The 24,975-nt window shown below is 55.4% G+C and overlaps 1 protein-coding gene and 1 pseudogene across 1 annotated transcript; one reads left to right on the top strand and one right to left on the bottom strand.

Moving 5' to 3' along the window:
* LOC119100433 (band 7 protein AGAP004871-like) overlaps positions 1-5,926 on the top strand; it is a 44,222-nt pseudogene extending 38,296 nt beyond the window's left edge.
* A 6,532-nt stretch (positions 5,927-12,458) lies between these two features.
* LOC119100432 (zinc finger CCCH-type with G patch domain-containing protein) lies at positions 12,459-20,416 on the bottom strand. Its single transcript, XM_037223526.1, has 10 exons — positions 20,368-20,416; positions 16,969-17,163; positions 16,357-16,491; positions 15,585-15,725; positions 14,843-14,982; positions 14,352-14,419; positions 14,219-14,234; positions 13,697-13,853; positions 12,998-13,160; positions 12,459-12,472 (listed from the first exon to the last, which is right to left on the bottom strand). The coding sequence occupies exons 1-10, from the start codon at positions 20,401-20,403 to the stop codon at positions 12,459-12,461; spliced, it is 1,065 nt and encodes a 354-aa protein (XP_037079421.1). The 5' UTR covers positions 20,404-20,416.
* Between the last annotated feature and the right edge of the window lie 4,559 nt (positions 20,417-24,975).

Below are 24,975 nucleotides of genomic sequence, written 5' to 3'. Positions count from 1 at the left end.
GTTTTAACGCATGAGCTGCGCCACTGCTGTGCAGAGGAAAAATGTCAGAGCAGAGTCTGTTTTCGTGTCATCAAATGATTGAAATTCTTTTCGATACGTCCGTAAAAATAGCGAGCTTAATCAGAGTCCGGGGAGCGGCGTTGAAAAATTTAAAATGCCCTGCTAAGAAACATGGCATTTTAATAGCAACATCGATAGCTTTGTCAAGGCGTCTACACGGATCCGGTACTTGACCATGTGCTCGAACTGATGCATGACACATATAGTTGCCAGTCACACGAATAAGTATAAAAACGTGATATACATTGCACGTGGGCGATTTAGGAATAAGAAATGAGTTGCAAAAAACATCATCACTTGAAGGGGCCGTTATTTGTATTTTCCATAACTGTGAGTTATCGCTACTTGACGACTGCAAAGCCCTCGGCTAACGACAGGCATAAGCATGAAATGTAAGATTTTTACAGAACACATGAGAGTCTCTGAAAGCCGACTTATCGTAATGTATCTATGGCATGAGTGCCCATGTTCCATCTTCCAGTCTTTGTATCACAATAAAGGGTTATTCTAATCCCTTCGTTTTTGCACGCCTAGTGCAAATAAAAGTCTCAGTAATGACTCATATCAAGCGAGTTTAAAGCTCGATCGGATATTATCAATAACAATTTAAAGTGAAATTCCTCCATATTCCGATTCTGGTAAGACAATAAAATTTTAAAAAATGGATGAGGTTATAAATGGGGCTGAAAATGGATTATTCCCAACCCTCATGCTATCCATAATGGAAGTTCGAGAGGCCACATAGCTCTTATTTTAGTTCCTGTGTCGGTATCTCTCGCCTTATACTGAATATCTTCTTATAATCTTTATAAACGCTTCTGTGTTCCGTATCGCAGGCTGTGTTCCAATGGTGCTGAACACGGCTTGCAATGCACCAGGGGATAGGTATTGGCTAAGAGGATGCATCCAGGATCATTGGCATGTGGTATGAAGATATGTAACGTTTCCAGCAATGCTGATAGTAAGAGGCCAGCATTACTCATGGTTTTGGCTCTTGGACGTATTAACACATCCCATCTAATATTTCAGGGCATTTTCTTCATCCTGCCATGCATTGAAAACTACACCAAGATCGATCTGCGCACATCGGTGTTCGACGTACCTCCGCAGGAGGTGAGGCTGGGTGCGCGGCGTCGGCGTCCGGCGCATCATCGTGCGACAGACCGCCATCGCTGGCGTCCGGTCGCACCATCGTGCGACAGGCCGCCATCGCTGGCGTCCGTCCGCACCATCATGCGACCGACCGCCATCGTTGGCGTCCGGTCGCACCATCGTGTGACGGACTGCCGTCGCTGGCGTACGGTCGCACCATCGTGCGACAGACCGCCATCGCTGGCGTTTGGTCGCACCATCGTGCGACAGACCGCCATCGCTGGCGTACGGCCGCACCATCGTGCGACAGACCGCCATCGCTGGCGTCGTCCGCACCATCGTGCGACGGACCGCCATCGCCGGTCAGGCTTGCCATCGCCGGTAATCACTGCTGATGCCGGAACGGTGACAGGTGCCAGACTAAATGCAGGTGATGAATCGTCAGTCAGGTGATCTCGAATCTTGATGAAAAATTAGCATTCGCCTTTTCCATTCTGTGATGAACCACTTTCGTCCGAAGGAAATGATTCACATCACGTTGGTGACACTTCGCGTATGAAAATTAAGAGAAAGTTTACTTTAGACCCATAGACCCGAGCGCCGCGACTTCCATGTATTGAAATACACCTTGTAGTGCATACCGTGTGCGGCGCGCGTGCTGATGGCTAAGGGTTAGATAATTATCAATCACTCTCACGTTTACCTGTCGCCAACAGTGTCATGTGCCCACCAGACAAAAAAAATGTGTTGTCCATATTGCCACCATTGGGTAGGAAGTGTATGTGAAACAACAACCGTGCGGTTTTTTCGCGCATCTTGCAAATGCACAACGCAATTTCGTCTCTATCGGTGGCCGTTTATATGGGGATATTCTAGGGGCATTTCACAAGCCACGCGCATGTTTGCCTTTGGTGGCCAATGGCTTTTAACAAAACAATCGAATGGTGCATAACCATAAGTTCGACTACCACGGAGCCAATAATTTCTAAATTTTGATTGTTTTTGTTCCTTTTATATGTTGCCCTCGTGGCCTGCGCATACTTATCCGTTATCTTGTCCGTATGTCCTCACTCGCCAGAAAGGCGCAGCAAATAACACCATGGCTGTTATTCATGTAGAAAGTGGAGATATTCCATTTTAATCTCGGGCAGAAGATTGCCTTCCAGGTCGCGACGGAAAGCCATTTCCAACATCCAACCGTAGTCTTCGTTTAGAAAAATGAACCGCCTCGATTTGGAAAGCAATCTGATCCAGCCCTAGATGAGATATACATCATACCACTCTCGTAAGTGCAGAATATTCACGGAATGGGTGTTGAAATAGTGATTGATGGGGTCAAGTTGCGGATTCACCCGCTGAATTCTCGTAAAAATAATCTAGTGTGGATTCATCACCTCACTGTAGATACAATTCAACGCCGTTTGTGCCTGCTTCCATCGTGACTTTTCATAGCCTGGCACCATCTATCACAAATTCGATAACGGTAATCTCATTGATTAAATGTACTTAGTAAAGAAGCAATCCATCTTCCTGGACTGACAAAGTTAGTCCATTCGCATGGGTGTACCTGAATGGTGTTCCTTCAACTTTATAGCAGTGCGCTGAATAACCAGCGTTGTGGCGCCCGAAACCAAATTCAAACAACTACGTTATCGCAGGCATCAACGACGAAGGCTTAGTGCGAGTGCACCGCCATTATAGACCATTCAGTTCATCTACAGAATGTCGGCATGCTTGAATAACATACCTTATAACAAGCGAACCAATTTCTGTTGGTATATCGCCAAGAGATATCACATGCTAACACTTCTGACCTCGCCGATACAAACAACGCCATGTCCATTGTAGTTTAACTAGCAGTTTTGTATATTGTTTTGCTCAGACAGGCCTTAAGCCACATCCAATGCGTTTTTTTTTTTTGTATTTCTTAGACCGGGAGGCCAGACAACAGGCTACGTCTTCTTAGCTTGTACAATTCAGCGCAAAGCAAGGGTAAGCTACGACACGTTAATTTGGTGACACGTTAATTTGGCGAATGATGTGTTAATCCGGCGAAAGATGTCCGGTAACAATGCAAGCAATAGAACCGATAGCAAAATTGCGACCATCTGGCTCATTTCATCCAACAGCAAATAAAAAGTAAAACATGAGAAACACATTTTTCATGTGTAGAGGGCGTACCAAGACGACCGGATGCTAGGACCACGGCATCGCAGCAGAAACTTCCCCGGGCCGCTCCCAGCAGCAAAAGGCGGGGAGCCGCCCGGCACGACTTTGGCCGTGTTAGACAAGCAATCTGGGATAAGTCCAAGCTAGACAAGAATTGTTCGTACTCATTTGTAGCAAACCACTACGCATTTCTCAATTCGTGGCTGGAGAAACGTTTGGCAAATGAGGAGAACAAGCACAAACACGTTTTGCACATGTGTGGTTGGGCAAATCTCTCGGCAGTGATGAAAACCTGCACGTTGGCAATTGCGCAGGATTCCATTTTGTTATATTTCAGTATTTAACTGTAACTATCTAAATGCGTCTCGCGTATAAGAGCAAGGAAGTGCATCAGAATGTCAAGACGCGAAACGCTGATGGCTGAGGCGAGTGTGAATGGGAGCATGTCTGTGTGTTTGTGCAAGTACTCGGTGTCGCTGGACCCATGCCCCACTGTGCGCCGAGCCCCGCACGCCTGGCGCGGACTACAGCTCTGACGCGGCCCGTCTGGCGCGCGGCAGGTGCTGACCAAGGACAGCGTCACTGTGTCCGTGGACGCCGTGGTCTTCTACCGGGTCAGCAACGCCACCATCAGCGTGGCTAACGTGGAGAACGCCCACCATTCGACCCGGCTCCTGTCCCAGACCACCTTGCGCAACATGCTCGGCACCAAGAACCTGAATGAGATCCTCAGCGACAGGTGAACGGGATGGGCTCGGCAGGCGGGGGGGGGGGATAGATGTGAGGGGCCAGCGTGACAGACTCGGCAGGCGGGGAGAGCGGGATAGGTGTTGGTATCTCAATAAGCAGGATAAAGGTGAGAGCTCAGTGGATCAGGAGCTAAGCCGAGCAGAACAGATGTGGTGCAGTAACCAGCCAGTTAAAGCCGGCTGGTAAGCCGCCCATGACCGGCCAGAGGCCGTTGGGTTGTTTTTGACGAGTTACTGGGTCGAGCGAAGCAAGAGAAAGTCAGATTCTGCCCACAAGGGAATCCAAGAGCGTTTGGTGGGTAACATATCATCAGGACGGAGAGTTCAGATGCACGATGTCACCACACTATTGCAAATCACCAATCAGCGCCGTCTCACCATACGGCCTGCTCTGTCTGTGCGCCGGATCGAGACGCCGCTCGATGTTCACTCTGATGTCCTTTTCTGGCAGGGATGGAATATCAGCGACGATGCAAAACTCCCTAGACAGCGCCACAGACAGCTGGGGCATCAAGGTGGAGCGCGTCGAAGTGTGAGTGATCACATGTCGACAGCTGTACCACCTTCGCGGTTAGCTCACGCACGACATGCACCCTAAGCGTGTGCGTGGAAGCTCGCGGAGGAAGTGTTCCACATCGCTGGATGACGGCTCAGCCTTCGGCCGCCCACAGCCCAGCCCTGCTCCAGATGCTGGGAAAATACATGCATGGTCTGGGAGACACTGTATTCGCGTATTATGGCCGCCGAGAGAGCAGTTCAGGGCCGTTCCGATGTTAACAGGAGACACGTGCCGCGTCTCCTGCCGTGTGGGCGTGCTATCATGGACAGGAAGGAGGCGACATGCCTCGGCCGCTGACGTGCTTCGTCTCGGCCGCCGACGTGTATCGCCTCGGCCGCCGACGTGTGTCGCCTCGGCCGCCGACGTGTGTCGCCTCGGACGCGACGTGTCCGTCTCGGCGCTGACGTGTTCGCCTCGGCCGCCGACGTGTTCGCCTCGGCCGCGACGTGTGTCGCCTCGGACGCTGACGTGTATCGCCTCGGCCGCGACGTGTATCGCCTCGGCCGCGACGTGTGTCCGTCTCGGCGCGACGTGTGTCGCCTCGGCCGCCGACGTGTTCGCCTGGCCGCGACGTGTTCGCCTCGGCCGCCGACGTGTGTCGCCTCGCGCCGCGACGTGTGTCGCCTCAGCCGTAACTGCGGACGTGTCCCGCTGGCAGGAAGGACGTGCGCCTGCCGGTGCAGCTGCAGAGCGCCATGGCCGCTGAGGCCGAGGCGACCCGCGAGGCGCGCGCCAAGATTATCGCCGCCGAGGGCGAGAGCAAGTCATCGCGTGCCCTCAAGGAGGCGGCCGACGTCATGAGGACTCGCCTTCAGCGACTGCAGCTGCGGTACTGCAGGTCAGTGGCCTCTGCCGGCACACCAGCATACAGACTTTGTCGTCGCTTGCTAGTCGATTCGGCGCATATAAGTGTGTCGAGACCCGCTGCCGCCGGCCAGACGTGTTTCTGTGGAGATCAGTAAAGGCCTTATTGGTTTGCCCTTTTGCCACTAAAAAGCAGTAAGCCGCGAACGCTGCTTTTGAGCCTGATTTGCTTGCCGTGCCATACGCAATGTAGGCGCCTCGCTCCATGAAGCGAGGGCCTGATGATTTGGACACCACAGATGCAAATAATGACGTTTGAATCGCCCCTGAGCCCTTGACTGAGTCGTACCTCCAAAGCCCCTCCACTCGAGGGAAAGCCCTGACACGCCGCGCCCCAACCCCGAAGACTCTGAACTCGATATCGGCTGAAGAATAACCGACCATCATATTCCCGCTGCCGATCGACTTCATGTCGCAATCGTCAAATAAATAGGACCGGGCGGCGCGGCGGCCGCGGCCGAGGCCGGTCGACCGCGCAGTTGGTCGCTCGCGAGACGGCAGTGAGCGCACGGCGGTGGCCTCGGGCGGCGCCCCGGCGGCGGAGCCAGCGCAGCGCTGCCGAGGTCCGCCGCGGCCTCCCCGCCCGCTGGCCGGCGCATCTGTGATAAGGGCCGTCGCGCCCGATGTCGTCCGATGGCGCTCCGACCCCACCCGCCCGCCGGCCGACGCCCCGTGGACAGGTGCAGCGCCGGGCCGCCGGTCACCGCACCGGCCCTCCGGCCCGCACCGTCAGTGTACATTGTGTATCATCGCTGTCCGGTGTAAAGAATCTCACAAGCCTGGGAGCTTTGCCATCCATGGGTTTAACCTAGCCCAGGCAACACCAGGAGCTGGGGAGTGTCCACTATCTTCACCGCGGGGGGTTGGTGCTGTACTAGTCACTGAGAAGCTGCGATGCTCATCAGAGAAGCGCGTTATTGCCTTCAAGTTTGTCGCGGGCCGGAAGTTTATGGCCACGTTACTCTGTTTCTTCCGGATATCGACTCTTCGGCAGCACCCAGGGGCCTGCTCATAGGCGTCGCAGTCCCCGATGCCACCCCTTCTGGAGGAAGGAGAGTGGAGAGTACGGGACGCACTGTAAGCTTAATGTGCGATACCGGTGTCTGAACCGCTTGCTGCGTCTGACGGGACAGTGAGTCGATCACTTACCTCCGATTGACCTGTCAAGAGTATTTCCCAGCCTGAACAGCAAGTCAAGGCATTGATCGCGCCACGAAGTCGCGTGCGCACCGTATACGTTGAGTCCAGCCAGTTTCCGCCGTGTGGACTCCTGAGCCTTCCTAGGAGGACGCGTCAGTCCTCATGACACAGCTCCGGGCCAATCAGGCGTCCGATGCGCTCAGGGCTCGAAAGGCGCGACGCTGTGTGAACGGCGTCTTTCTGAAGCGTCTGACTGCAGAGGCGACCCTCGGCCGCCCAGTGTCTGGCCCGCCGCTGGAGCGTGGCGTCGGCCCCTCCGAAGTGTCTGACTGCAGAGGCGACCCTCGGCCGCCCAGTGTCTGGCCCGCCGCTGGAGCGTGGCGTCGGCCCCTCCGAAGTGTCTGCCTGCAGAGACGACCCTCGGCCGCTCAGTGTCTGGCCCGCCGCTGGAGCGTGGCGTCGGCCCCTCCGAAGTGTCTAACTGCAGAGGTGACCCTCGGCCGCCCAGTGTCTGGCCCGCCGCTGGAGCGTGGCGTTGGCCCCTCCGAAGTGTCTGACTGCAGAGGCGACCCTCGGCCGCCCAGTGTCGGGCCCGCCGCTGGAGCGTGGCGTCGGCCCGTCTCGCTCGCGCTGGCGGCCAGACGCCGTCCGCGCTTAGCAATCACCGACCACTGTCGTCGGCAGCTCGACACAATCAGCGATGGGAGGCTTTGCCGGCCAGCTTCCCCGGCCGGTCGGAGAGATCGCGGTGTGTTCTCGATGGCGCCTGCGGCGGAGCAGTGTTTGCTTCTGGTAATGGCAGGCTGCGTTGTGAAAGTTCGAACCGCACAGCTGCACAGGGTCATTTCTCTGCGGACCTTGCGGTGTTGTGCACACCTCGGCCTCGATAGGCTAGCGCGAATCTCTGACAGCAATTCACGAGCAAAACGCACTTGTTCTGCTTCTCGAGGGCATCCAGAAAGAGCCCAGGGGCTTGTGTGTTGTCTGCCAATAGCGTACAACACATCGAATCGCGCGCCAACAGCGCATATTTGCAGCCCCGACCCAAGTGACAAGCATGGCGGACGACACTCGTCCGTAAAACCAAAGGCGCACACACACCGTGGTCAATGGCGCGTGGCGAATTGACCACAACTTCGATCTCTTCGTCGGTACTTATCGGATACGCATTAGTTGTCGCAGAACAGTTGGCGGCCATGAGCCGACCTTCTTCATCGACACACGTGGGCGATCAATGTTCCTGGATAAACCGCGGCCATTAGGCTGGCTTGTTTGTCCACGCATGAGACATGCATATACACAAACACGCACGCGATCAATGTCATGTCACATAGCGTTTCGACTGGTGGCTAATAACAATCGCCGAATGTACTGCATATTTCCGCATATTTAATAAAACGCCGTCTGTCTCCGCTAGAGCCAGGTACATGGTAACGGGGCAAGATAAAAAAATGTCATGGGTGTGAGCCGAAACCCCGTGCGTGTAGCTCGGGGGAGCGTCGTAGGATTATCGATCGGTATTTTGGCACAGTGCAATCTCACCGTTTGCCGTTATCGTTGTTCGTGTACCGATGTACGTGGCAAATAAAAGCGCGCCGCAATGGTCATTGGCGTCGTTTCTGTCGTCCCGATGAGCTGCGAGCAGCACTATCTCGTGCAGACAAGAGGCATGACGGTACTAAACACGACACGGGCGCGTCGAAGGTCAGGCATTGGACGGAGGTGCCGCGCCGCTCTGCCAGTCACAGTCGCCCGCCGGCAGGCCGGCGCGATTATTTTGTCCCTGGCGGCGGTCCAAGCAGGATTGGGGCGCGCATTGGGCGTGCAATCGGCGGCGCGCGGTTGTCTGGCGCACCCAGCGACCACCGGCCTCTGAGGCCGCGGCCCGCTCGGTCCTCTGGCGACCGGTGTCCACACCTTCCGACCCGCTCTGGTCTGAGGTGGCCAATCACGTCACACCTGTCGGCCCGCTCTGACCTTAGGTGGTCGATCATGTTACACCTGCCGGCCCGCTCTGGCCAGATGAGGTAGTCGCCCCCCCCCCCCCCCTCCTCCCCAGCCCACTCTTGCCTAATAAGTCGATCCCCCTCCCCCAAATACACATACCGTGACCCCACGGCCACTGAGAGCCGCACGCCACTGTCACGCGAGGGGACGGCCTCCTCTCACTTGGCCCGGCCCCCGTGACATGAGTCGGCCGAGCCCTCATGTCTGGTCGCCGCTGTGGCCGGCATCCCTACCCATCCCGGCCCGCTGTGGCCGGCACCCCCACCCCTCCCGACAGCTGTGGCCGGCACCTCCAGCCTTCCCAGCCCACCTCCCGCCCGCCCCCCTGTGATTGGCAGCCTCACATCTTTCGATCCGCTGTGGCCAGCACCTCCACCCCCCCGACCGCTGTCGCCGGCAACTCCAGCCCTTCCAGCACACCTCCCGCCCCTGTGATTGGCAGCCCACATCTTTCGATCCGCTGTGGCCAGCACCTCCACCCCTCCCGGCCCCCTGTGATCAGCACCTCCAGCCCTCCCCGCCCCCTGTGGTCAGCACCTTCACCCCTCCCGGCCCGCTGTGACCGGCACCCCTCCCCGTCCCTTGTGATCAGCACCTTCACCCCTCCCGGCCCCCCGGCTGTGACTGGAAGCAGACGGCTCTAATCACGCCAGCTCAGCACCGGCTAACGATGCTGTCGAGGGACTGGGACGTCGGACAATCCCGTCAGTATCGCGGCACTCGTTTGTCCCACCCCCTGGTTGCGATGGTGGACGGTTCACGATACAGCCACGCGTTGCTGAATCTCACGGTTACCTACGGCTTCGCCTCACAAGCGCTCGATTTTTGACTGATCGTGCATTGCGCATGATCCGGCGTTGGCACAGGCATTACATATCGTGGTACCATAGCAAGCCCACACGTGACAGGACAACACGTACCACAGACATTGCAAAAACATTCAAAGGCAAAAAAGGACATTCCACCTGACGCATCTCTATCAGGCGCGCTCAAATCTGCATGGCATTTATTAACCCCATGGGCTATGGAGAAAGGCTGTCACCTGTCGCGATGCTAGCGTCGGACCGCTCTGAAGTTGAGGACCTCTAGCCTCATCTTCAATCCTCTCCACTTACGTCCGCGGACTCGTGGAACACGTCAGCAGGTATGAGGGCGCAAACTATCTCTGTCAAAAGGCTCACATATTTGTATATGATGACGTAATCTGGGAGTGCATGTGAAAACGGACTTCACCTGTTATTGAACTACTGAAGCTTCTTATACATGGAAATGACACCACGGGCGTGCGGTGGGCGGCAGTGTTCCAGTGGTGGCTCTCGAAAGCAAACGAAACCAAGCTCAATCATACAGAATCTTTGTTGTCTTCCATGTTAAATATATGGACACAATACAAAACCATGCGGTCAGAACAATGCAAAACTGAGTGCAATGAGACTATACGCCCGTGACACGAATATCACTCCTCTTTGTTGCGCAAGTAATGTTGCAAACGCCAGGCATCCGTGCAGGCGCCGCACAACTGGTGTATAGCACATTCCAGGGCGAAGTTTGGTACCCAGCCTGAAGTTTCTGTTTCCCTGTATTCCGCGTGACCTACAAAACACGGGCCGTGCCGTGTGGCGCCGAGAGCTCATGTGAGCGCGTCACATCCCGTGCGTCACGCAGCTGTCAGTGCCGCCGAGCGGCGGTGGCACTCCCACACAGCTAGTCGACAGACGGCCATCGGCAGCCGCTGACGAAGATGAGGGCTCTGGGACGGACCGACTCCCGGTCACGTCGCGGCAGCACTGACGGTCGTGTCGCCCGTGGCCGCCCACCACCCCGCCAGCCGCCACCCACCGCCTCGCAACACGTCCCACAGTCCTAAAACCCAGCCGGCCGCCTCGCGACACTGTCCGCGGCCGGACAACACGTCCGGCCGCCCTCGCAACACGTCCGGCCGCCTCAGAACACGTCGAGCCGCTTGCTGCCGGTGCGTTGCCGCTTCTCGGCCTGGATGCTGCGCTCGGTGGAACGCAGACCCGCTAGCCGCTGGCGCTGGCCGTCCAGCCGCGCCACGCAGGTCAGCGCCCAGCGCGCCGCCAGCGTTACGTCGCCAGCCGGCCTCGAGGCGCGCGATGTGTCGCTCCACGTCCCGGATCTGCTCGCCGACGCGCAGGTCACGCAGGTTGAGCTCGGCTCGAGAGGCGGAACGTACCGGGCCGTCCTCCGCCGCCGGCTCCGATCCTGCCACACGCGCCGCCAGTCAGCGGATGTCACCACAGACGTCAGGTCACTTCGCACCTGCGTCAGTGCCAGCGGTCATCATCCATTGCGTGCTGGTGGGACCGGAATCAAACTGCATGATCCATTGTGTGCGGAATTAAACTGCATGAAGCTTGCATACATCCAGTGCATTCCTGGCAATTGTCAGCCGTTGGTACCGCGGGGAGATCGACCACTGCGACGCCGCCAGCCGTCGCCTTCGCTACTACCTGGTGCCCGCCCGACGGCATTCCTCCGGCATCGATCCAGCTCATGTCCACAGTCAACAGAACGGCCAGGCGCGTTCCACTTAAGGCGAATGATGCCATCCGTTAGGATCGCTTTGTCGGTGGTGTGCGGCAGGCCGCCTACACAGCACCGGCCACGGGCTGGCATGACCATCGACCAAGCACGCGTCACGTGTCGCCGCACCGCGTCAATACGCGCCTCCAGCGCCGACCACCGTCACGCCACGGCGCCACAAAGCGTGGCCAGCCGCACAGCGCCAGCCGTCGCGCGGCACGCGACATGAGTCGGGTGGAACGCGGAAAACGGTTGGCGAGACCGGGCGGAGGGACCGCGCCTCGGCACGCTCGCCCTCCTCCCATCGTCCCCGGGCCGGCCAGTGGACGAACCCGAGAAGGATGGGAGGACATCGCTGGCGATCAGAGCTCCCATTTCCGCCGCTGGGATTAGCGGATCGGTCCCGTCTGACAGCGATAGCCTACGATTCCACGCGGCGCAGCAAACACGACCGTCTGCGCCACTGGTTGACACGGAGAGTTTTGCTTTTTGCCCGACACTCGCCTGCAGCTGTGCCGGAGCTGTACTCTACGAAGCATACGAAAGAAACCCATAATCCTATGTGTCACGGGGGAAGGGATGGAAACTCCCACACTGTACCCGCATCACGTGGAAATCCCAGCCGTTCCCTCCTCCGTCATGTGAGATCCCGGCCGCTCTCCTCACACTCAGGCGAGATCCTGGCCGTTCTCTCCCCCTCCGACGGAGATCCCGGCCGTTCTCTCCCCCCCCCCCTCGATGGATATCCCGGCTGTTCTCTCCCCCCTCCGACGGAGATCCCGGTCGTTCTCTCCCCCCTCTGGTGGAGATCCCGGCCGTCCTCCCCCCCCCCCCTCTGGTGGAGATCCCGGTCGTTCTCTCCCCCCTCTGGTGGAGATCCCGGCCGTCCTCTCTCTCCTCCGACGGAGATCCCGGCCGCTCTCGGCCAGCCTCACCGCCGCTCTCCACTGACCGTGGTCAGGCGTCCCGGTGGCGCGGTTGATCACGTCGAACATGGCGGCGTGCCCCCGGCCGGGCCGCTGCGCCCTCCGGCCGATCTTCTCCTGGCGGCGCTGCTCGCGCTCCAGGCGGCGCTCCACGGTCAGCAGACAGCCGGCGCCGCCCTCCCGCAGCGCCATGCAGTGATCTGTGGCAGCGGCCGGGCCAGGGCCGGCGTCGCTGAGCCGGCCGGGGGAAGGACGGGGGAGGGACGACAGCCGCAAGCCGCGACGGGCCACACACAGCCCACCGGCCACCTGTCGCCGGCCGACGCGACATCCGCTGGTGGCGGCTCAGGCGGCGCCGACTGGGTCACGCGGTGGTGACGGGCGTTGGGCTCGGAGGCACGGCCCCATCGAGAACTGGTTCCGAGGATATGACACGTGGATTCCGCCCAGTATGTGTACACATGCTGAGTTGAATGTTCGCAATTATTGCGTAAATGGCGTGGGCGAACTATCTCACTTTCATATGGGACGAAACAGAGGCGTAGCAGTGAGAGCACCACAAACCGTCACAGTAAATTCAGTGTCCCAAACCATTAAATCTACATGATTTTGGCCGATCTTGTTCGATCAGAACAACGCTTCCCCACTCCATGTGCACGACATTCGAGGGTACGACATGCGCAGAAAATGACATCCGTGCGCGAAACAAACACGCACACATCATGCAAGAATTCCTTTCAGTGTACGCTGGCAGTGCAGCCGACCAGTGCAATGCAAAATGTTCAATGCAATTGCACGTTCAATGCAAAATGCAGTGCAACATGTTCAATGCACCACAGCGTCATCAGTCGGCATCAGGAGCCGGCGGCAGCGGCGGCACTCACCGAGGGAGCGGCCGGCCGGGTAGACGCGCGCCTCGACCGGCTCGACGCGGCCGTCGGCCAGCGGGCCCAGCCCGGTGCCTGTCACGTAGCCCATCTGGCGCAGCAACCGCGAGCCCACGCCCTGCACGCGCCGACGCAGGGAGATGAGATCGCGCGTCATCGGCTGCAGTTCGAGACGGCAACAGACGACAGACGGGGCGCCGCGAGGGGACGGTGTGGACACGTGCAGCCGGCCACGGCATGGGTCATGTAAGCACACGCGGCGGTCGTGTCCGGTCGGGGCAGGTCATGCTGGACGGACAGGTCGGCCTCACGGGAACAGGCCACATCATCGTCCAGCGCACGAGCGCATGGAAAGGGCGACTCGATCCCGAGCCATCAGTATCAGCTGCTGGGCGGCCCGGATCGGCTCGTACGGTCACCGCACGGACCCATCACAGGGCCCCGACTGTCAGAAGGCTGACGCAGCGTATGGATCGCGAACAACCGCAGCCAGACAATGGGCGTAAGCATCACAAGCTCATGTGGGCTCTCCTCGTACAAAAGCCTTCTGTCCGACCTTAAAAGTCAGTTCCTTCACTTACTATTTTATACACTTAAGACCTACTTTGCCAGTAACCGTTTCACTGATAAAATATTCAGCTCTCGGCAGTCACTCGACTTGGCAGCCAACGGGCGGCCTCCCAGCGCGGGACTCGCCTTGGTGTGCTTCTCCCAGGAGCCGAGCTGGCCCGTGGAGGCGATGTCCTCCCAGGTGACACGCGGGCAGAACTCTGCCTCCTCCGGGTCCGGGTCGCCGGCGGACCGAGGCTCCGGCGCGCTCCCGTCCTCGCTGTCCGAGCTGCTGACGTCCCCGCTGCCAGTCACCAGCGACAATGACCGGTCAGCGGCGGGCAGGGCGGCCGGCGATGGCCGGGGTACACACGACACGGGCTGGGCCTGGTGCCTCAGCATTCCAGCCTACAGGCCGGGGCTCTCGCTTAATCATAAGAACGAGCGCCGTGCAGCAGTGCAATGCAATCGCCAACGACTGCATAACTGAAGGTTGACACGGGCTCTGCCGCCAGATGGCATGATACGCGGCACGACACAGTACGTCTGTACGACTCATTTTGTCGCACGGCTGAATAATACACGAACCTGGAAACACGACACTACACACAGAACACCTGCAGGTATCCGCCCCTGAACACACCGAACATGTGGCCTTCCCCTCCGTACCCTTGTCCGGGCTGGGCTCCGGGCAGCGGCACCAGCTCGGCAAGCGGCACCTGGCGGTGGCGACCGTCGCCGCCGAGCCGGACGGCCGCCTGCTCCGTCTCCGGCTCCAGCGAGAGGAGGGCGGCGCGCTGCCAGAGCCCGCTGTCGGCGTCGCGGCGCACCAGCACGGCGGCGCCCGGCGACAGACCGGACACGGCGTCACTGGCCACACAGAGAACGCACGCCTTACACGCTGACTGTGGGTGAGGGGCATACGGGATGACAGGCTGCCTGGTGATGGGGGCGACAGAGGCTCGGCAGAACAATGGAGAGGAAGGGGCTTCATCGGGAGCAGACTGGCAGGTTTACAGCCCAGCGATTGGGTAGCTTTGCACTGGAGCTTGTAGGGGCGGAGTATCGTCGCGATGATCATTCAGGATCACCGCGGTTATTACCATCTAGGAGGAGCGGGAGGGCGGGGCTTCACTACTGTAGACATATCAACTCAGTTTTATAACCGCGGAACAAGAGACCTCATGAACACTTGAGCTCGATCGTTCGTTACCTGACGTCAGCACCGTTACAAAACGGCCAGTCCAGAAGCGGCACGCCTTCCGCATATGACGGCTACGGCCTCGCTCTAACCTGTACTCCCTGATGTCGCACACGGAAACGAGGTGGCCGTGAGAGAACCGACATTCATCCCCGTAGTCGCAGGTGTGGCGCATGTAGTACTTGCAGGGCTGCATGACTCGCTGCGTGGGATGGCTGAATAATACCCGGACCTGAAAACGGAAACCTTGTACAGAGCACCACACAAATACGCCGTACTTCCAGGTAGCAAAATCGATGGGGTGGTAATCGATTGCGTCTTGCCTGTCTGTTGGGCGTTCCTTGTGTGCGGGGCCCAGTTCTATGAGGAACAGCTACTCATTGCATGAACTACCGCTAGTGAATAGTGTTGAATCGACGGGCTACAAAACGTGCCCACCAGTAAACACGTACATTAGCTTGAGTGATGACAAGTTCGCAAACTATATCGACTAGCCCGGCATGGCAAACAGTACTTTGGCACTAGCGTTACCAGCGACCACGTTATTCACATCGATCTAAGTCATAAACGGGGCTCGCTGGTGATTAATAGACTAGCGTGGGCCGTTTCTCCTCGGGGGACCGATTTGCCGGCAATGTATCTCGCTGACAACGAGCAGAACACAATTAATTTTCTGAAAACACGCTGCTTATGGCGTGAAATAGTCGATGACGGCAGCCAGCAACAGCAACGACCCACGACCGGCCAGCCCAGCGTCTCGCGCCCCACTCAAGTGGCCCACGTTCCGAGCATTCCCCAGGCAGCTGCCGGGCCGGCGTCACCTGATGACGTCACCTTGACGTCATCGGCCGAGAGGGCGTCCTCCAGGCTGGCGTCGTCGACGGCCTCCACAATGGCGGCGTGGTACTCGAGCTGGCCCCAGGCCTGGGTGAAGGGCGCGCTGCACCGGGCGCCGACCAAACCCTGGAGGCTTGCCTGCCGAGGCAGAGCCCGCTGTACACCGCTCACGCACTGGCCGGGAGGGGCGTCCGTGCACGAGAGAGCTGCACACGGTGTGACACCTCCAATACGTCGGGAGATGGCTCAATCACGTACGCGACATACAGAGTCGAAATGAACTTCCTAACACGCGCATGAAACCTGGCGACGACACGCTGTCATCCTGCTAGTTATGCATCATCCGTCTGTATGTCATATTGACAGAATTGGTAAAGAGGCTATATCAGTGCACCAGCTGTGTGTGACATCACCAGAAAAAAAAAATTTGACATGAGTGTGATTTTGAAAGCCACCTCAGCAGTTATAAAGCTTCAGTTACAACGTACAAAGGCCAAGCATGATTGAGATTTAGACATGAATATATCAAAACACACCTAGCCCATATCACCTGTCATGAAAACACACCGGGCATAAGACCAAATGAGCATAAGAACATCCATCAGGAAGCAGCTGATCACAAATTAACCCCCAATATGTTCGTTTTGTCCTCCTTCGAGAACCAAATGTATTCTGACCACTCAGGTCAGCGTTCTGGAAACGTGACGATTTTTACGCCGCCCATGACTCCCAGCCGGGCGGCGGCAGCGGCGGCGGCGCCTCGCCTGACCTTCAGCTCCTCGGCAGTCTGCCGCCGCTGGTCGTCAGCGCCGTCTGGCGGCTGCTCAGTGTCGCCATCTGGCGAGTCAGCCTCGGAGCCGGTCAGATCCCGATCGTCGGCCCGCTCCACTGCCGCAATCTCCGACTGAGAACGCATCCAGGGACGTCTCGACACCGGGTGCGACTGGTAGCTGACTGGGCTAGTCTACAGCAGTTTAGAAGCTGGTGACAGTCAGCAGCGGCAAATGTCCCCACCGTTGGGACCTGTGACCACAATATCAGTTTGGATGTTGAATGAATTATGGTAAACCAGCTTCAGTCGGAATGCACGCGTCATTTGGATTGTTTAAGGTGCATTAAAAAAAATGTACCTGTGATATGCTCCATCATGCTGTATATGTTAAATATAATGTGAACACACGCTCACGCCATCAATTTACCCTAGTTGGCAGAACTACCAAGTGCAACCTAAAATACTGGAGAACAGCCACTTGGCTCCCCATGAAAATCAGTATCATAAATTCGTCATGGCGCCATCTGCCACCAGGGATCAAATGCGACACACTAAACAGCACGTGCATCACTGGCGAGTCATTGGGAGCCAGTCAGGTCAGTCTCCCACCTGAAAAAGAGCCATCTCATCATCCAGAGATCTTGATGCAGCATTGTCTTCCCATCCGTTTGCAGGCTGCTCGGTATGTGTGTCTTCATCTTCATGCTGCTCTGTCAGCTCGATCAGCTCCTTTAAACTTGATGCCAGCTGCTTGAGCTCTTCATTGTCTGGAGTTAGTGTCAATGCAACAGAAACTTGTTCAAGCTGTGGACAATAGTCAATACATCATACAAACCCTGGCCCATGGCAATGTCACATGTAAAGATCAATGGACTTGTGATAGAGGAACAGAGAAGGCTAATTCAAAGAATGACACTAGCTCAACTGCACTAGGAATGACAATGAAAAAGTTTAACTATCCCATTCCAATCACAGTATTTACGACATCTCTGCAAATGTGGCCACAATTACTTTGTGGTTGAGAAAGCAAACTATTGAAGACTGGCGAAAATTATGTGAGCATCATTTACATCTGAATGTTGAGCAGCAGCAGGTTTTGGGTACAACCGGCGTAGGCCTCATGCTTACCAAAACAGTCTGAAGTGACTGAATTTGGTGCAGAACCCATATCATATGGGCAACGGGAAATGCACAACACTTTCAGCTGATGTAAGATGACGTCACAATGTCCCAAAGTCCCTGTCAACCTTTCAATACGTCTGTACGGAACAGCATGGAACCGCACGAGACCGGAGTGCCGGGCAGCTTTCGACGGAACCAGGCGGGATCAGGCGGAACTGGACAGAGCCAAACAGTACTGGACGCGATCAGACGGGATCGGATGGAACCGGATGGGGCGTAATGAGACCAGACCAAATCGGGTGGCGCCGGTCGGATCAGATGGGATCAAACAAGCTAGCAAGTGACCGAGCCAAGCTGGTCGGGATCAGGCGACATCGAACGTCGCCGGACGTGATCGGCAGAAACCCGGACGGGAAGAGACGGAGCGGAACCGGACGGGAGCGGACCGAACCGCCCGGACCAGATGGGACCAGACCACACCAGATGGGATTGGACCAGGCAGGACTGCGTCAGACGGAACAGGCCAGACGGGACCGGACGGCCCTGGGTGGAACGCGATGAACCCAGACGGTACCGGGCAAGATCGGAAGAGACCGGTCCGGACCGGGCAATGTGACACGGGAATGGGCAGTGCCGCCCGGGACCTGACTCGGCAGTGCGAGACCAGGCACAGCCGGACGGAAGGATGGGACTTGATGGGACTAGAAAAAAAAACTGGACAAAGCTGGGCGGAGCCGAATAGGATCGGCCCAGTCCAGACGGGACCGGGCGGGACCTGACGGTACTGGACGAGACGGACAGGATGAGACCAAATGAGGTCACATGGGACCAGACAGGACCAGACGGGACTAGACAGAACAACACAGGACCAAACGGGAGTGGCTGGGACTAGACACGACTAGACGAGACTGGACGGGACTAAACGGGACTAGACGGGACTAAACGGGACTAGACGGGACTAGACGGGACTAGACGGGACTTGACGGAACCAGACGGGACTAGACGGAACTAGACGGGACCGGACGGGACCAGACGGGCCCCGCCAGATCCGGCCCGTTCCAGAGTCGGTCCCGTCGGTTCCTGTCCAGTCCCGTCGCTTCCTCTTTATTAGTTCCCTTGCCACTCGATGGCACCCTGTCGCGTGTGGTCCTGTTTGATCTCGTCGGGCTCCATCCAGCCCACCCGGTCCCAAATCCCAGGTCTTGTCCAGCTCCATCCAGTATCGCCCAGCCCCTTCGAGTCCTGTCTAGTCCGATCTGGTTTCATTCAGTCCCGTCTGGCCCCATCACGCTTCATCCTGTTCCGTCTGGTCCCGCTCTCTTACGCCCCGCTTCATCCGGTCACATCCAGCGCCGTCCGACACCATCTGATCTCGTCCGGTCACGTTCGCTCCTGTCTGACCAAATTTAGCATCATGTGGTCCAGGTTGTCTGCGTCTGGCCTCGTCCGGTTCCGTCAAGTCCTTTCCGGCTCGCACCGGTCATGTCTGATCCAGTTCTGTTCCGGTCGGCCCCGTTCAGTTACGTTCGGTATCGTTCGGTCTTATCTGGTTGCATGCGGTTTCGTCCGGTTCCATCCGGTCGCCTCTGGTCTGGTATCGTCCGGCCTCATCTGGTTTAGTATTGTCCCATCCGGTACCTTTCTTCATGACGTTCCGCTCTGTTCCGTCCTGTCCGGCCGGTTCCGTCTGGTTTTGTCCTGTTCCGTCCGGTTCCGTCCGACTCCGTCCGGTTCCGTCTGGTTCCGTTCTATCATACACGGTTGCTTGCGGTTATGTTAGGTGCCGTCTGATCCTACCCAGTTTGGTTAGTCTCTTGCAGTCCAGTGCACTCCCGCTATCCAATCGTATCTGGTCCTGTCCAGTTCCGTCCGGTCCCATCCGGTCCCATCAGATCTCGTCTGGTTACATCCGGTACTGTCTCTTCTGGTTCCAACCGGTTCATTCCGGTTTGGTCTGGAGTGGTCCCGTCTGGTCCCGTCTTCCTTGATGACGTTCCATCTGGTTCCGTCTGGTCTGGTTCAGCTCTGTTGGGGTTGTGTGGTCCTGTTTCATCCCACTTGGTTGTGCCTGCTGGGCACCACTTGGATGGTGAGAAGCACCCATGGACTAGCTGGGCTTAGGTGTGCATGTAACCATCACCAGGTTGAAAGTGATTCTGTGGTTTTGTGGCAACATCATGCAATCAGCTGGAAGTGTTAGCAGCTTTTCTTGCCCTCACATAAACAACCAACAGCCACACCCAAACTTCATGCAAGGTTTTATATGAACTGGGTGAGTGATGGGACTGAAGGAAAATGTCATCTATTGTCATGACATGGCACAAAAGTAAGATGTACATGCTAGATGCATTCACAACTTCTGGTACATCAACTGTCACCAATATCACATAGTTTGTGCACTTGATTTAGTTGATGCAGCCCATTTCAGGAAGTGTGAAGCCTGCTGTTGGAGATACCAATTTTGCAGGTGCTGGTGAGTTCTACACCCCATATCATATGTTTTACACAACACCTCACTTGGGGGTGGTAGATCACTGATATTAGTGCATCCCAGTTTTTTTGCTCATGATTTACGTTTTAAAAAGCCATGGTTGCAACAAACATGATCAATGGGACTCAAAATACAATATGTCAGTTGCATATAAAGAAGGCTGTGCTGCCTGGTGAATCTTATCCAGCAAAATAAGGTCATTTTACTATCAACTGCCTCCACATGCACAGCCTGCTTACGAAAGCTTAGAGATGAAAAGAAAGTCAAATTCGCCATTTGCAACCCCTAATCAGCATTTCACAACCTAGTCCCAGGTGTGTAGTTTCCGGGCTAGCTCCACCGAGTACCTCCCTCGCGCCGTCTACCAGGATAACGCCTGCTTGCACCTTACCCACCTGCTTTAAGTATTCCCCCAAGCCGTCCCCCGACATAACTAACAACACACCTCAATTAGCACTCTCCTGTGAAAAAGCCGCATAGGAAAGGTAAACACGTTCGGTGATTTTCTCTTCACCTTCGCCTAGCCTTATCGTGACGTCACTGGATCCAAGGCTTCAATGTGCTGCGGGTTATCAGGCCTCGGATGTAGTGCTCAGCGGCAGCTGGAACACTGAAATATTCGTACAGACCATGTAAAAGACATTCAAGAAGAGTGCATATGACAAGCGAGCCGACTACGTCGAGCTTGATGGCAATTATGATGATGTGCTTTGCAATCCTATGCAGCAAACTTAAAAACTGCAATGACATCAAAAGTGAGGACGCACACATGAGACTTATTCACAATCAGGAGGCATAAACATCGGCCCGTATTCTAACTCAAACACACAAACTGTTCGCGACAGTGTACGGGACCAGCGAGCCCATTGTGTGCTGTCTTAAGTTTATCTCCGGTGCCGGCCGTGCACGGTCCGTACCCTCTCAACGGGCCGACAGTGCTTGGTCCTTACTTGTCTGTACAATCATCATGAGTGTCCAGCCACAGATTTTGGGCTCTTGACCATTATGTGCGGTGCTATGTTTAACGCCAAGAGGCATGTGGATAAAATAACATATAGCCAGACCGAGGTGCAAAGCACAATATGCATCTGTGATGCCGTTCTTTTGGGCTGAAACAAATGCAACTTATGAAGTACTGTCAGTTTCATTAAGCGACAGTGAGGTCCAATCATTATATTTACCCTACAATTGAGAGAGTTTGTCTGGCCACGGCCACTTAAAGGTCGCGATGATATGGACCCCCGGACTGGCAAGTGTGCGAAGTCTCATGGGTATCACGTGCGACCGTGTGAGCTTGGTTCATGACTGGCTGTTTGTTGGTGTCGATTGTCACTTCTTCAGTTCTACGCGGCAGCGTTTGTGCCTCATAACAAATGATGGTCTTTCATTGTTAACACACTCTTCGTAGAACTGTGCTACTAACCCGCGCAAAAAAGCACAAAAAATTACAATCAGTACCCAGTACAGGATACTAGCAGGCTCCCGCATACGCACAGGGACAACAGAAGTTTTCCAAAGTTGGGGGAAACAGGTGTTTTGGTTACTGCTCTTCAGCCAACGCCCATGGGGCAAATGTTATATTTTAGAAAGTTGGAGGCTCATCTTAAGCTCTCTAGAATCTGCTTTCCATTCATACGCATATTCAACTTCCACTCCGACAGAATTTTAAGGGTTGTTTCGTATATAAGGCCGCAAAGCACGTGATCATGCATGCCGTTCAAATCTACCTGACCGGTTCGAAGATATATGCGTCAACTAGAAACGTCTGCTTGTTTCTGATAAGAACGGTGTGTGCATCCGGTGCGGGTCGCACTAACTTTGCAAATCGCCATTTGCGGACGTCCCGCCAGCAATGAGTGAGACGCAGAGGGTCGACCGGATGCGATAAAAAAAAAACGGACAAGTGCGTCCCACAGCTAGCGGACAGCCATAAACTAGCGCCAGCAAAGGCGCAAAGTTGCATTATTTAGTCGCAATTCAAAGTATCTTTCACGGGGCTACCATATTCTGAACACCACGCTATGAGTAGGTCGGTATCAGTTAGCAACGCGTGTTAAAGGGATTATTTGAACAAAACAACTACGTCGTACGATGAGCGATTGATATCGTAAGCTGTTGATGATCCCACAATGAATTCGCCGCGAATGAAGAAAAGCGATTTGAATTGTGCGACGTAACTTTGCATATGACCTCTACATCCGTCTTGTCAGCATTGCGTGATGGATTATCGGAGTTCGACCGAATACAGTGGATTCCTTAATCGAAGGAATGTGTTGCGATGTTAGCTGTAGTCTTATACCAGTGCTACCAAATTCACGCGGCTATAGCCTTCTGCCATCGCTATCAAATCCACACAGTTTAACTCTTCGCGCGCGAGTAAAAGTAATTTTCCCGGCCTGCCGTGTTCTGGCTATCACACTATGCGCAGGTCGCCCACTACAAGCAATGCACCTTCTGGGGATGATTTACGCCAAGAGATCGTGGCGGATGAGCGGTTACATTGCTGGCCGACAGCGCTCACAAAATCCCATCGCGTGAATCCACAAAATGGCGTGCTCGTGGTGACACACGACGCGCACCACCAAACGCATTTCAGATTAAACGACGTGACTTCGTAGGTCGCCACTGGCGCATTTCCGTCAGCATTGAGGTGGGGCACTCTCGGTGGTTGACCGAATCAATATTTTCACCAAACGGGGAAGTGCGCTGCACTGGCAGCTGATTTGACTCTCCTAGCGCACCCTAATGCACACAAACGCACTCTTCGTGCAGGATTATAAGTTTTTTCCCGTGCTGCCGTGTTTTGACCAGTACGTTGCAACATACATTGGTGACTGGTAGTGCGTCAACAATGAAATCATTTGCACGTGGTGGACCCTCCGTACACAACTAATTGTATTTCAGCCTGGACGACGTCAATTTTCTCAACGCCGGTTTGGACGACGTAAATTTTCTAAAGGCCAATTCGCTTGGCCAGAGCTGTTGAGCGGGGAACCCTGTCGGGCTATCCACGGAATAAAAAAGATACCGTAACCGTACAGGTGGGATGTGTTCACAGCTGAGAACGCCGTAGCGAGGCTATCGAGTGCGTACACTCACACTCTTTGCGAGCGGTTATATGGATTGTTCCTGGCCACCGTATTCTGTCCATCATGTCATCGACAGGCCGTCGGCCGAAGGTCACGTGGGCCGAAGAGCGATTTCTATTGTCGGCAAAAAATGCTCCCACAACGACATCGTGTGCACAGGCTGTCACGCGATGCGCACGACTAAATGTCTAAATCTATCGTCATAATTTTGCAAATCCCCGGTGTGGCACGGCGCCAGCATTCCGTAAGACGCCGTCAGAAGGCCCATCGAAGAAGGAAACCCGAATCGGAGAAGCTTGCTGTGCTGGCAGCTAATAGCCTTACACAAGCGATATTGAATGCACGCATGCTAGGTCGCACAATGGGCATTACACGTTGCCGGCTGACAGCGATCCCACAATGACATAGTTTGCACATAGTTGCACCCGCCACTCGCGACTGAAAGTATTTACATTTGGTCACCGTAAATTTGCAAATGGCTGTCGCCGGCATGCCCCAGCATCGGGAGAGACGCTGTAGGAGTGTCGACCAAGTAAAATTCAACCTGAATCGGGCGAGTGTGTTCATTGGCAGCTTATTGCCCTAGTCAGCACCATCGAATGCACACATGCGCATCTTTGTTGGCCGACATAAGCAATGCGTGTAACGTTTCGGTCTTCAGAGCGTTGTTCTTCATTTCACCAACGTCCATCAGAGAACGGCAGTGAAAAGCTGGTTACGTTCGGTCCGAGGTCCCCTTCAAGCAATGCAGCGTTACGACATTGGTGGTCGGGTCGCGTCCGCTTCTCTCTGACTGTCACCGCCGTCCGACGCTACGCTGGATGCATCAGACTATAAACGGAGGGCCCGCTGGTGGGCGCCGGCGTTCGGCCTCCAAACACTGGGGATGGGGCGTTCTAGAACCTTCCGCGTTATGCAATACTAATGCGCATGTAAGCCCGCATGAAGCAGCGGCAGAGGCGCGCTATGCTGCAACCTTTGCAAAAAGCAACGACGGCTATGAGTGATTGCATCCGGCTTATCTAATAATTAGCATACAGGGAAATGCGGGCTGACGCGTTGACAATGGCGCAGTACTGCCGCAGTTGCACGTACTGCCGTGGTTACACACTTACACGACTTACACGTTACATACGCCGTAAATGGTGATTTCAACAAAAAGGGTAATTATGGCCCGATTGTTGATGTTCCTTGCCGTCCGATAGTCCTCCGACAATAGCATTGTGCAAACGTGATGGCACCCGCCGAGCGTAATAATAGAAGGGATCAAGTAACTACTTCGAGAAAACTACCAGCAGAGACCTATCCCTGATAACAGTGTGATGAATTCTATGCTGCAACTTAGCAAATCGCCGTTGCGTCTGGTCGCCAGCCTTCATTGAGATGCTGTGGAAATGTCGGTCGAATAAAATCGAAACCAGACTCGGACATAAACATTCTATTTACAGTTAATAGTCCTACTAGCTAAGTAAAATACTTACATTCTCGCTTTTCATGCGGATTATAGGCGTATTTCACGGGCCGTCGTATTCTGGGCATTACGCTGCTGGTCGAACGGCCACCCTTTGTAGTGCGCTGTAAAGGGATGACTTGAACGAAAAAAAAGGTCTTGTGGTTCGAAGAGCCATTTACATGGCATTTACAAAGTATCGTCGTGCCTTTGCAAAAGACCGCTGCGGTCGGCCCTGCATGTACTGAGAGATACGCTGTTGCGGTTTCGACCGATACAGATGATACAGAAAGGATTATTTGAACAAAGACGTTATGTTTTCCTCTGAGCAAATGACATCCCTGTCGACATTTCTGCTGAAATTAAATCACGGGCCAAAGTATGTAAGCTGCAAATCCGTTGCACAATACAAATTGTGTTTGACTAAGATGCCATGTTATTGCAAATCACTGCTGCGGCCGGGA

This window comes from Pollicipes pollicipes, unplaced genomic scaffold, assembly GCF_011947565.3.
Source record: "Pollicipes pollicipes isolate AB1234 unplaced genomic scaffold, Ppol_2.1 Scaffold_4881;HRSCAF=5763_pilon_pilon_pilon, whole genome shotgun sequence".
Classification (NCBI taxonomy): Eukaryota; Metazoa; Arthropoda; class Thecostraca; order Pollicipedomorpha; family Pollicipedidae; genus Pollicipes; species Pollicipes pollicipes.
Note: the sequence above shows the minus strand (reverse complement) of the source record. Positions and strands in the feature narration are given on the sequence as shown.